Raw genomic sequence first — 13,448 nt, 5'->3', positions numbered from 1 at the left:
TGGGATGAGGGCCTGGGATTGACATCCAGAGGCAGGTAACAAGGATGTGGGGGTAGAGATGGGGGGAGGGGGACTCAGAACCATTCTACACCAGGAACAGCTGAGAGGCTGGAGTGCCAGGCAGGAGCTCTGCCTTAAAGAAATAAAAAGGGGGAAGCCATCCTGGGTGGCCCCCCGAAGAAACAGCCAAGAGCCACCTGGGAGAGCTTGTGGGGAAGGATTCCTCCTCGTTGTGAGAAAGTGGCTTTGAACCTGACCTGTGGCCTTAAGCAAGTCAGAAAAATAACCCCCAGGGGTTTTGTAATAACAATTCCTGTGATCTGGACAACAACCTTGCCTGGGTTTAGGAAATGAGGGGGTGGGGGTTCAGAAGGCAGGATGTAGAGGGGGAAATAGGCTCGGAGATGAGGGGATTAGCCCCAGAATCTAGGGGAGGGCTCAGGCCACGCAGTACCAAGCTCTGCCACTTCTGAGTCTCCATGTCCTCATCTGATAAATGGGACTAACCTCACCTAGCCTGTCACCAGGATAATTAAAAAGGTGACAGCCAGGGAAGGCTTCAGCTCTTCCGGCCCCAGGCTGCTCTCCTCTCAGCAGGAGAATGCGCTTGGGTGTCAAAGACCCGGGTTGGAACCCAGGATGGCCAGGAGTTTGCCCGCCTCATTCCGGTGCACTAGAAGCCTCTGGCATACAGGAGGAGGTGCTCAGAGGATGGGGCGCTCTCTCTCCTACCGTGGTGAGGTCAGTAGGGGTTCTGCAAGCCCTACACGCCCCGGGCTGCCAGGGGGGCCGGGGAAGGCGGCGGGGGCGGGGCGGGGGTTGGCGCGGGAACCGGGAACGGAGGAGCTGACAGCCGGGTGCCTGGAGGCTGGACGCCGGCTCCCCGGGCAGCAGCCGAGCGCTCAGCCAGGAACTTGTTAACAGGCCCCGAACAAAGAGCCGCTAATCCGGCGGGCGGCCCCGGGCGGGCTGGCGGGCGGAGGGACCCGCCCCTTCTCTGCACCGCGGCCGAAGGCACCGCGCTTTCCCGAGGCGGGGGCTGCGGGCAGGACGCGCAGGTCCCACCCCGACTCCGGCTCCCATCGGCTCAGGCGCGGCCGCCCCACCGCGGCTCCCGCGTCCGCAATCCACCTGGCCGGAAGCCTCCGGACCCCGCCCGCCCAGTACAAGGACAGCGGGGTGAGGGTGTGTTAGGGAGGGGGTTGGCTCTGGGCAAGCACGGGCGCTAAGTTAGCACTCCAAAAAAAGGCACCACCCCTATTTTTTGGTTGGTGGGGGAGGGGGGGGGACATTGCAAGGAGGACTGGAAAGATGCAGACATGGGGAAAAACGAGCAGCCCCTCAATTCCATTTGATCTCTGCCTCCGTGAGGAGGGGTGGGGTCTAATTCGGGGTGTACCTTCCTGCAGGCTGCCAGCTGGCCACGCTAGGGTGGGAAGCCAGGAATCTCACCTGCCACCCTGGCTGGAGAGGTGTGGGGCACAGGTGGGACCCAGCGCCCAGAGCCCTCCCCAGACCCTGCAGCCGTCCTTCAGGCTCAGTCCATCTAGACTGACTTGCCCTCCACAAATCCCAGCCACATATTTGCCTGGAGCTCAAGGTGACCCTGAGCCTTCCAGACAGACACAGCTCTGACATCCAGGCCTGGGGAGGGGCTGGTCTGGGGGACTCACCCATCAGGATGCTGGCACCCCACGATCTCACCATGGCCCCACTCCTAGGCAGGGATCCCAGGGCCCCCTCCGCCATCTAAATGGGAGCTAAAACTTGTTCCTTTGTGACCTACTCTAGGGATGGGCAGCTGCCCCTTAGGCCTTTCCTTACTCTACAGCCTCCCCCTTTCCCCATTTCAAACAGGGTTGGGATGGGCCAGCCAACAACCACACTTGGGGGTACACCTCAGGCTTCTACATGCCCCACCCCTGGATGTCAAAGGGGCAGAGAAGACACCAGGCCTGTTCTCATCCCAAAATGGAGGCCTCCCCTCAGGCCTCTGTCCTGCCTCCTGAACTCCTAGCTGCTCTCTCTCCCACAAAGAGGACCCCAAGGACTATCCCACGTCCAAGGAAGGGACAGACAGTGCCCTCTGCTGTATCCATTACCATCAATTGCAAGTATTTATTGAGTTCCTACTGTATGCTAGGATTGACATGCATCAGGCTGTCTAATCTGCACAACCAGCTTTTAATGACTCTATGTGAGTGGCAGGGAAACTGAAGAAGTATAAGGAGGTGTGGATCCATAGCCAGGACCAGGGTGAGGCATAGCGGGTGCTAAGGGCACTTACTCTTAGGCACTTACATGACTTAGAGTCTGCACCCGAGGCACCTCGCTCACCTCACCCTGGTCCCAGCCTTGGTCCAGACTAAGACCTTAGACCCTGCCAACTCAGCCACCACCTCCTCCACATGCCCAGGGTTCTGCCTCAGGAGGCCAAAGGCTGCTTGCTACATCTGACATTAGTGCCTGGGAAGGGGATGGGCCTCAGGCACTGGGGGCTTACGCAGGGCCGTTTTTTTTGCCATTGGAGGGGTTCATCAGCTAAAGCAGGACCCTGCTTCCTGGCTTGGATGCAGGGACCCAAAACTCCTGCTTTACCTCACAGCCACCTAGCAGACACCTGGCTTCAAGGGAATGCACCAACCACTCCAAGGTGGTTGGTGGCTTTAGCAGGTGCTGGTGTGAGCAGTTCCTGGGGGAACCTGCTGTTAAGTGCACAGTCCACCCTACCCCAGACTCCCAAAGCAACCTCCCTGGGCACCAGCCTCTGCCCCAATAGAGTCATCAAGTCCAATCTTTTAGTATACAAAGCAAACAGCCCAGAGAGGTCAAGTGATTTATCCAAAATCACAAAGCAATAAAATGGCAGAGCTAAGACTAGAACTGAGTTTAATCCAGGGCTCCCACCCTCGCTTTGCTGCCACATTCTGTGTGTCAAAGATGATCATCAGCACACAGTTCCAGGACAAGCTGAGCCCAAATCATCATCTTCACAGAACCCCCTAACAAAGCTCTGTACGCAGTGGAGGATTTTGTGTCTGAATCAGGCCTGAGTCCCTGCAGGGGTTGGTGAGTGTGCAGATGGGCTGGAGCAGTAAGAAGTGAAGCTGTTTACAAGAGGGACCTTCTCTCCTACCTCTGAGCTTGGGCCGTGACACAGCTTCGGACCTCACCAGTCTTAAGTTGTGCCCCTTCAAATGCCAGGAAAATGGAGGAAGGAGACAATAAGCCACAGGTGCTTGCTCCAAGTCGGGGCCCACCCTGGGGTGCTCTCTGTATGTTGCCCATCAGCTTATTACTGTAACCCCATGAAGCAGATGTGACCCCATTCAACAGATGTGAAACAGCTGGGGAGTATCCGTTACTTGTCAGGTGGCTTAGACTGAAACCTGGGCCCATCTGCTTCCCAAACCCCTGCCCTTCCTACTCCACCTGATATGAAGAGGGCCTGGGGCTCCCCAAAAGGCAGGAGGATCCTCCAATGCCACTCCCAGGGGAGCCGACAAGAAGAACAAAGAGGTGGGCTGGTACCATTGGTCACAGGAAGTGGAGCACTCATGTGGTGGGAAGGATGACTGGGGATAGGGACCAGGCTCTCCTGGGGCTCAGCCTAAACCAGGAGCCCCAAGTGAGTGCTTCAGAGCAGCCCAAGTCTTGTTGTCAACTCCAGCCCTGAGGACGGGGGTGGAACGGAGTGTCCCTGCAGGATGAGTAAGCCCATTGCTCAGTGCCCCTCAGCTTTGCCTTTCAGAGGGTTGAGTGTGCAGCTCTGGGACCCAGAATGACATACTTCCCACAAGAAGACACCCATCTGGGATGTCTACGCCCGGGAGGGGTGGGATGAGCAGGGAGGTTCCTAGTCAACAGACACAGACACACAACCTGTGTGTAGGACCCACAAACACGGACACTCATGAGAGGGGCCGGAGCATAGCCACTTCATGGTGGGGTCTCACCTTGCTTATCCCTGTCCGTTTCCAGTCACCCCGGAGCAGGGCAGTCTGTGTTCGGGGACAGGGACAAGGAGGGCTGCTGAGGGAGGGCAAAGCAAACTTCTCCCCAGCGGCAGCAGCCCTCCCTGCCTAGCCAGAAAACCCAAACTCAAGCAGAGGAAATAAAGAGAAACAAGAAGCACGTGACTAGTCATGACTGGGAGCAGGTTGGGGGCTGAGAGCAGCGTCCTAGTGCCATAGACAGTAGCAATACTTATGAGAGGCACCAGAGTGAACAAGGTGGCTCAGGCCAGAAGCTTCTGGCAGCTGCCCCAGGCGGTGTGCTTCCCCAGGGCCGAGGAACTAGTACCTCTGTCCTGTAGCCCACTCAGAGCTCCTCACCATGCCCTGGCCCCTGCATGGGCCCTGGGAGGAGTTGAGGAGGCCTTTGGAGGGGGCTGGATTAACGCTGGGGCCGAGATAAGCATACAGTACAGATAGAGCTGAGGATGCTGGGGTGGGGGTGAGGGGTATGGCTGGCAGGGTCGAGGGTACAAGGTTCTATAAGGCAAGGGAGCTACAGTGGAGAAGCTGGAGCTTGTCTGGAGGAGCCCACCAGCAGCAGTGCCAGAGAGGACACCTCCCTCCCAATGGATCAGCCCAGCGAAGCGTGGCTACTCGGAGCTTCCCCGAGGGCGCCTGGCTTGGTACTGGAGGCGGGCACTGGGGAGGCACAGGTTCCAGCCTGGGCACCAGGAGCATTAGTCTAATTGGAGGAGGCTCAGGAGGGGGGTGGGTTGGGATGGCTATGGCATTGGCCTAGGTAAGGGGGGTGAGGAAGGAAGGAGCTTGGGGGGAGTGACAAAGGAGGAGAGGGACACAAGCAATGTCACAAGTAGGACTGAGCTGGAGGACTCGGTGACAAATTAGAAATGAAGCATGAAGGAGAAGGGAGAGGCGAGGGAGACTCTAAGGTTTCAGCCCCGGGCTTGGGGAATAGGGAGAGGGGGAGACAGGGCCCATGGAGGGAGGGGCAGCGGGAGATGTTTGGCCTGGAAGGAGCAGGCCCAAGCTTGTATGTGTGTGGACATGTGTTCCCAGGCCGCAGCCCAGCACTGAGGACTTTGTCTGGAGAAGGGGTCCCCCATCTTATAGATTGAATGATTTGAGTCTGCAGATCTGTGGCCCAGGGATCTGCACCAGGCAGGAGGAAGGGAAATAAGATGGTGGGGGCCCTAGGAGTTTGGGGGGGCTGGCTCCTGCCTGAGGCCAAAGTTGGCTGCTCTCAGGAACCAGCCAGCGCCTCTTGGTTGGGGGTTGTTACCTGAACCAATGCCAATCCCTGGGCTCCTAAGAGAAGTCCCTCCCAACACAGGCAAAGGGAGTCAGATCAGACCTCTTCTGGGACACCTCAGGGACCCCAAAGCCTAGCCCACTCCATCCCCAAGGCAGAGTGAGTGAGAGCAGTGTATTTTTTAGCCCTAAATAATTAAGATACCCCTCCCCCACAACCAACTGTTCCAGTCAGGGGGGTGAGAGGTGGACAGAGGAGTCTAGGACCAGCCCGGAAAATGGGGGTGGACCCCGAGGAAGAGGCCACCAGGACAAATTATTTGAAAAAATATGTATCTTTATTGATTTCAGAGAGGAAGGGAGAGGGAGAGAGAGATAGAAACATCAGTGATAAGAGAGAATCATTTATCAGCTGCTTCCTGCACAATTGGGGATCGAGCCTGCAACCCAGGCATGTGCCCTGACTGGGAATTGAACCATGACCTCCTGGTTCATAGGTCAACGCTCAGCCATTGAGCCACCGTGGTCAGGCCACCAAGACAAATTATTGGGGCCAAGTCCCCATGGCACCCCGTCCCCAGGACTGCAGAGATCTGTGTGGAGAGAAGCCTACAGGTGTGTATGGCCCACAGGGGCAGGGAAGCAGGTGCCAGCTGTGTGACTGGCTATGAATGGGGAACCCGGTGAGACAGATGGGTCCCTGTGCTCAAAGGCACAGAGCAGGGCCTACTGGGTGAGTGTGCCGAAGGGAAGGCTTTTGTGTGACCCAAGGTGGACGCTTAGCCTGGGGAGCAGGAAGCTGCCATTGTGCTGGCCCCCCGGCGCCCCCTGCTGGCCACTCACACACATCCATCCATATATTCCTCGCCCCCCCCCCCCCCCCCCCCCCCCCCCCCCATATTGCTGGGGAGTTGATGGGTGGTGCAGGAGGAGCAAGGGTCATTGTAGGGCCAGCCTACAATTAACTGGAGCTTGTGGAGGACAATAGTAAGAGGCCCAGACGAGAAGGAGGCGCACTCTGTGCCCTTCAGCAGCTCCTCCCACAGGCCTGTGAGTAGATGCCCGGAGGCTCTGCTCCAGGACAGTCCTATGGCACAGGGGCCCACCAGCCAGCTCCCTGGACAACCGTGGGCCAGGCCTCAACAGGTGCCCCACCAGCCCGGGGTTTGAATCACCTCCCGGTCCCCCAATTCTGCAGCCTCCCAAGAATCCATGTGGCACCTTCCCCCAACCCCCAAGGTTATGGTTCTCTGTTTCACCAGCACCATCACCCCCTTACCTATATATGCTCACCTGTGCAACTGCTCACAACTATCACACATCTGAGGCAGGCTACACACATACCAGTGTTGCATACACTGCTAGGCCCTGTCATCACCAGGACACACATGCCAACTCACAGCCCTCACACATGCTTGCATGGGCAATATGCAGATATGACCGACCACACAGCCCCCTCGCACGTCTGACTCGTAAACCTTCCCCTGGGCACCTACTCGTTATCTGGCAACACCTTCCCTTGCAGCTCATGATGGTTAGTGGTGCAGCTGCCCGCTGAGGGTGGCACACATACTCCTCACATGCACATGTGTACAATATGAACACACACGCAGAGGCAGTGCAGCCGCCCAGCTAGGCCAGGTTTAGAAGGGGAGGTCATGGGGCAGAGGGTTTGTTAAAGTGAGGACTGGGGGGAGGGGGTGATGGGATGATGGAGAAGGGATATAGAGTATGGGATGTGGAGGACTGAGGGGCAGCATAGGAGGATGGCCAGCCAGCGGTGGGCGCAGGATGTGCTACACAGAGTCCCTTTAAGGAAACAGCTATCAGCCTCAATCATCTGACTGGTCTCTGAGCAATCACGCATTGATGATCTTCGATCAGTCTGGCTTTGAATCTCAGGAACCCCAATGCTCCCTCCTGACACTCCTGGGATTAAAAATGGCCTGGCCAAGCAGAGGGGGCACCAAGAATCAAGAATTGGTAGGGCAAGCCCCATGGCCTCTTGATCACATATATGACCCCACACACACACACATACACACACACACTCATAAATAAGTTCAGCTCTGCTAAGTGCATGACTGGGGGGCAGAGATTAGGAGGACACAACAGCTCAGCCTGAATGGAAGCTCAGGGAGAGCAGACAAAGGATGCAGGGGACCCGCCCCCCCAAAGGAGGTGGGTTGAGGGCTGAGTTACCAAGCAGGTTAGGGTGGCCAATGGGACATAAAGGGAGGAGGAAGGGATGTGTAGTAAACGGGAGAAGGGGAAGCGGCAGTGAACCCACCATACACAACTGTGGCCCCCGCAAACCAGGGGGCCCAGGAGCCCCAGCCCCAGCGGGGGACCCGCAGTGCTCTGTGCAGGCTGCAAAGGCTGGGGGCTCGGGTATGCGCCTCCACGCCTGAGTGTGTACGTGTGCGAGCGCGTGTGGGGGGAAAGAGGAGGACACTGTGTTCTGGACGTGGGCAGAGACCAGGTGCCCAAGCTAGGAACTGTGAGTAGCTGTTTGAGGCAGATGCTACCAGGAAGAGGTATCTTAACCGCCCTTCTCGATTTCCTGGGGACCGGGAGGTGATCAAAGCCCTCTAATCTGGACCCTCAAAGTCAGGCTCCCCCCGGGGCGTTGATTCAAACCCCTGACCCGGCTCTGGGGCCGGCACCCACCAAACTTCCCTCGCCCTGAGGCGTGGGGCGTCTACACTCGCCAGCCCCGCGCGCCGACAGCTGCTCCCGGACTTGGCAGAACCCAGGCTTCCGGGGAAGCGCGCGGGGAAGCTGCGCAACAATAAGAGGCGGCCCCCGCGTCCCGCCTCGCAAAGTTTGGCCTCGGGGGGCTCCCAACTGGATCTGGCAATGCGGGTCAGGGACAGCCCCCCTCCCCAATTCCAGAGCGGCGAGCGTTCGAGCACCCTGTCCCCCGCAAACCACCACCGAGCGTGCATGTGACTCACCGGAACCGCGGAGCCAGGCGGCGAGGACTATGCCCAGGAGCGCTGGCCACAGGCCGGGCCGGACGGCCATGGCCGCTGGCGGGCAAGCCGGGCGCGGGGCCCCGCGGGCGGGAGGGCGACTTTCAGCGCCTCAGCCCAGAGCCCCTGCCCGGGGCGCCCTCGGGGCCCATGCCAGCGGACGGCGCTCCCACGGGCAGCCGGTTACGGGGCGCACGCGGCGCGTGGCTCCCCTGGGCACCCGGAGCGCAGCAATGCAGCCAGGGCGGAGCGCAGCGACAGCCTCGCCGCGCACCCAGCCCGCCGCCGTGCGGAGCCCGCAGCCCGGGCGCGGGCCGGCGCGCGCCTTAAAACCCGGAGTGGAATCGCGGAGCGGGCGGCGGCAGGGCGGGGCGAGGGAAGAAAGGAGGGGCCGGGCCGCCTGGCGCCGTGCGCACCGGCCACCGCCGGTGCCCGGGGTCCCTTCAGGAGGTGCCCTAGGCTCTCCCGGGGACGGGTGGAGGTGGTGGGCGGGAAGGCCTCCCACCGCCCCTCGCGATCTCCAGGGACAAGGACAGGAGTCTGAAACCCGGAATGGATCGGTTCTCGGATCCGGCCTCTCCCGGGCCCGCCAGCCTGCGCACAGGTGGCTCGGGAGGGGCCCGAGACTGCGGCGACACGGAGAAGTAGCCCCAGCCTGCAGAGAGCGGCCGGGTGCAGGGGTGCCCGGGGCAGATTCCACTGCAGTCCTCTTCCTCCATCACACCCCATTCCCGCCTCCCAGCCGCCTCCCAGCGCGCCGCGGCATGCCACCAGCCCGCGGCTTGGATAGGGGACTGCGGGAGAGCGCCCGGATTCCCGGCCAGCCCGCAGAGGTGCTCTGGCTGGCCAGAGTCGGGGGCCTCCCGCAGTCCCAAGCACATAGGCTGGTGGACATCAGCGTTACCCAAGGTTTCTATAACCCACGGCGCGCCGTTCGCCTAAGGAAAACAACAGGGTGCAGCATATCTGACCGGGCGCGCGGGGTTTGCGCCCTGAGCGCGCACAGCGCTGGAGACGTGGGCGTAAGGAAACCAGTTGGGCTTTGGAAGCTAGAGAGACCTGGGGTAGGGCTTAGGCGCTTCCGCCTTCTAGCTCTTTGACCTTGGGCAAGTCACGTTGTCTCCCGAAGCCTTCCAGTAATGACCGCTGCTGGAGTCTCCGGTTCCCCACCCCCTTCCCTATTCGAGTTAAAATAAACAAGAGTGTTGCCTTGAAAGGAAAAAGAAACGCGCACCGTGTGCACGGGATGCGAGAGGTCAGAAAAAGAGGCCCTATGCTGGGTCGGGAGGGGGATGAGAAGAGAGGGCAGAGTCGCAAACTAAAACGCCTACAGCGGCCTGAGGGTAATATATATTGGTACTGCACGCTGGGCGATACAAGAATGGTCTTGGCTTCCACAAAGAGATATGAGGTCTACTATATTTCTTGAAACACGAGGCCCTCTCTCGGTCTGTCTTTTGTTTCCCAGTATTGATAGAAAAGAGTTATGAGAAATGTTTTTGCTTTTCTCTTAACTCTACTATAAAAATCACCAGCCAGTGTCCAGATACACATTTGCAGGCGCTAGGCTTCGGTGGCAGGGAGAAACGCCAGCACTGGGAACCGGGCACAGGGTCCCATCTAAATGTAGAGACAGCTGGCTCTTCTACTCCAGGGGCCACTAGGTGTGTGTGTGTGTGTGTGTGTGTGTGTGGAATATGGCTCAATGCTGGCCACATCTCCCAATTTCCTCATAGACTTCAATAGAAGCCATTGCATGTGAAATCTTCTGACCTAAAATCTGTAACTGAAAAATAAAAATATTTAAACTTCATGTGAGCCCAGATGAAAATGTGCATAAGTATGCACCACTTCTGGTTTTTGTACTCTGCTTTTGGGGTTGCTTGTTTGTATTCTGTGCAAGGAGGGCTTGATCTAGCCCATTGATGTGTGTGTGTGTGTGTGTGTGTGTGTGTGAAGCAGTGTTTGCCTGGGCCCCACCATGCTCCCAGGGAAGAGGTGGGTAGGAACAGTAGCAGAACCTGCATTTGGGCTCCTAGGAGGGGAAATGATTAGGAACTAGGGTTTGAGCACTGGTGGGGGTGTTGAGGATGAAGGACTGATATTGGGGACTGGAATATGAGATGATATCATAATGGTGTGCTGGACTCTGCTATGTTTTTTCCTACATTTATAATTTGGTTTGTTCCTTACATACAATCCTGATAAATAAACATTATATTCCCATTATACAGATGAGGAAACTCAGGCTTGAGGGAAGGCACCTTACTCAATGACTGCAGAGCTCGCTGAGATTGGTCCTTGGGAGGTTTGATTTCAATGTCACCCTCTTTACATTTCCTCCCGCAATTACTGCCCTGGAATTGAAATTTGGGAGTAAGGTATTGGGTGCAGGAAAGCCAAGGTTCTCCTTTTCTGTCCAGTTTGGTTGATCTGTTCACTTCTCTGGTTCTCTCTTTTGCTGTGTAGCAGTTACAAACAGTGGTAACAAACAGTCCTCAAATATAAGTGGCTTAAATCAACGAAGGTTTATTTCTCACTTGTTTTTATGGGGCTGCTGCTCCAGATCGTCCTCACTCTCCAGCCCAGGCTGACAAAGCAGCCACTCAGGAACACTGCTGGTCAGTGAAGAACAGGAAGCGGGAGCTTTGAAAGCACGCCCACCAGCAATCAATGGCTCAGCCCAGAAATGACACATGCCACTTCCAATCACAATTCACTGGCCAGAACTGGCCCCCCCAGCCTGACCCCAAAAGGGCCAGAAAGTGCAATCCTGCCATGTGCCTAGAAGGCAGCACCTGAAACACATGGAGTCTGGTGTTCATGGTGGCCACAGTCTTCAAGCCCAGCATGGCTTGTGCCCCGCCTACCTCTGTCCTGGCCTTGTGGCCTTGTGTTTCTCCAGCAACCAAGCTCACCTCCACCTTTGTACCTCCCATTTGCTTTACTTCCCGGAACACTCTGTCCCCAGATTGTCACATGCTGGTGCCTTTTTACTTGTGCAGATCTCAGCTCAGCTGTCCCCTTCCAAGTGGTACTCAGCGGGTGACAGGAAAGGGGGCAGGATGTCCTTGCAGAGACGGGGGAGTGCACATTTCACTTGAATTCTGCTTAAGAATCAGGAGGACTGTTAGCAAGGACTTGCCTCAGACCTGAGGGTAAGTGGCCAAATGGAAGGAAGGCTCCTGACATCTCCAACCTGCTTTTCCCTTGAGCCCGACTTGAAGGGAGTGAGGGGCCAAACCCCATTGAGGTGGTATCTGCCAACAAGGGTCTGTAGCCCTCTTGCAAAATCCCAGTGACAGGGCACAGGTTTCACCTGACCATTCTGCTGGCCAGGAGTTTCTTCTCTCTAGGGAACAAGAATCTGCCCCTCACTGGGTTCATTTTCTGAAACCCCATCAAGGATGCCTGCTCCCTCTTTTGCTTCTGTTATTTCAGACCTTTTCTTTTACTTTAGAACACAAAGTTGGGCTCTATCATGAATTTTCTTCCTCCGGGCCAAATAATTCTGCTTCTGTAACTGGCATGGCAGCTGGGTTCCGGGGCCCTGTCTTGGGAACCCTGGCCCCTCTGAGGTGCTTTACAGCAAGGCTGCTCCTCTGAAGGCACTTCTGGAAGAGGGTGGCACATCTCTTGCCCGCAAGGCTGATGCACAAGCAGGGTCCCAATCAGCTGTTGGCCATGACATTGCACTGTTAACGCCCACTGGACTGAGGGACCTCGGAGCCTGTGGTGAGGCATCACTGACTTAGAGATGTGCCAGAAGGTCCTGTGATGCTAGTTACCATGCAAATCTCCAGGCCATGCTCTCTCCCAATATCATGTCTAGAAGGCGTCTAGCAATCTGTGCTTTTACCAAGTCCTCCCTCTCCCCCAGCTATTTCTGCCGGTGCCAGTGATCTGAAGACCACACTTTGAGGCACACTGCCATAGGTGCTGCCAACAACTGGGTGCTTCCCGTCTACCATTGAGTTGCTGGCTTTCTGAATTTAAATGCAGAGACTTCATCTCATCACATTTCTATTCCATTGTATTGCGACTAATTCCTCTTTTCCATATGGAGCGTTTTCAGAATGTGGAGGCTGTGATGCAGGGTACTTGTTATTTTCTTCAGCTTCCTGTCACCGTCAGCAGAGATTAAGAGTCATCCATACTTTCAGCCAAGTCCTTACTAGACAGGTGGCTGAGGGCAGGACCAAGGACAGAGCCTACCAGGTCAATTGCTCCAGGGCAGTAAGTCAGCTTCTCTTTTCATCCACTTGGGAAACCACAAAATAATTAAACAAAATAAATGGAAATGCCCTGCAGAACCCCAATCCAGGAGCTTCCAGCATTGCCCTGATCCACCAGGCCCATAATCCAACCCAACAGGAAGTTAGTTCATCAGGCAGGACTTGCTTTTGGCAACCCCACATTGGTTCTTGATGACCCTTGCCCCGATCCCAGCATTCAAACCTGCCCAATGCTCAGCATCCAGCTTCTGTCTTTCAGCATCCCCCTGTATTTCCTCCCCACTGTCAGTGCACGAGGTTTATGTGGTGTTACCCCATCCCCGTTCCAGAGGACTGCTCATGCTTCAGTCCTGGCCACTCAGCATTTACATCCCTGAACCACAGGGATTCTTTTAGGGATGCACACATGACTCAAGCCAAGCCACGGAGGCTCATTTCCAGGACTTTTGTTGGAACTAAGGAGAGAGAGAATTTTTCTTTTCTTGTTGGACTTGGAGCAAGGAAGAGGAGGTTCTGGAGCTGCCATGATGTGAGGAGAAGAGGAGATTTGGAACCCTGGTTATCATTCAGGATCCAGCTGCTCCTGAAGCTGTCAGATATGTCCCTAATTTTCCAGTTACTTGGGTCAATATATTTCTCTCTTTTTTTTTTGGATTGTTTGAGCCCATTGAGTTTCTTTTATTTGCACTTGAGAGAATGACACAGAACTATGTTTTCTAGATGCCTGTTCTAGAGCCTTTCCCGGGCTAAGGCAGGCATCTATTAGTGCATACTGCTTACAGGGCTCAATGCCACCCAGCGGGGACAGCTGCAGCCTGTGGGAGAGGACACGGATATTCTCCCAGTTGTAAGCTAGGGTGTCATCCCCACACATTCTTCACTCGCCAGGTCACCAAGCAAGTGAAGAAGGTTTGGAGGCTGAGAGGGGAAAGAGAACTAGAAACAAACCCTTTCAGAGGACCCCCCCCAAGCAACATCTGGATAAGTCCCTTTTGTACACAGAACCCCAACGC

General features: G+C 56.5%; 1 protein-coding gene across 2 annotated transcripts in view; it reads right to left on the bottom strand.

Annotated features, from left to right (window-relative positions):
• Positions 1–8,512, bottom strand: part of UNC5A (unc-5 netrin receptor A) — a 55,326-nt gene extending 46,814 nt beyond the window's left edge. The window contains exon 1 of one of the 2 annotated variants that reach the window (XM_036425260.2): positions 8,183–8,512. In XM_036425260.2, coding sequence (XP_036281153.1) covers positions 8,183–8,252 — 70 coding nt within the window. In that variant the 5' untranslated portion in view covers positions 8,253–8,512. The remainder of the gene's footprint in view (positions 1–8,182) is intronic. The other variant, XM_036425261.2, reaches the window with a different exon arrangement.
• Between the last annotated feature and the right edge of the window lie 4,936 nt (positions 8,513–13,448).

Source organism: Pipistrellus kuhlii, unplaced genomic scaffold (assembly GCF_014108245.1).
Source record: "Pipistrellus kuhlii isolate mPipKuh1 unplaced genomic scaffold, mPipKuh1.p scaffold_m20_p_8, whole genome shotgun sequence".
NCBI classification, from domain to species: domain Eukaryota; kingdom Metazoa; phylum Chordata; class Mammalia; order Chiroptera; family Vespertilionidae; genus Pipistrellus; species Pipistrellus kuhlii.
Note: the sequence above shows the minus strand (reverse complement) of the source record. Positions and strands in the feature narration are given on the sequence as shown.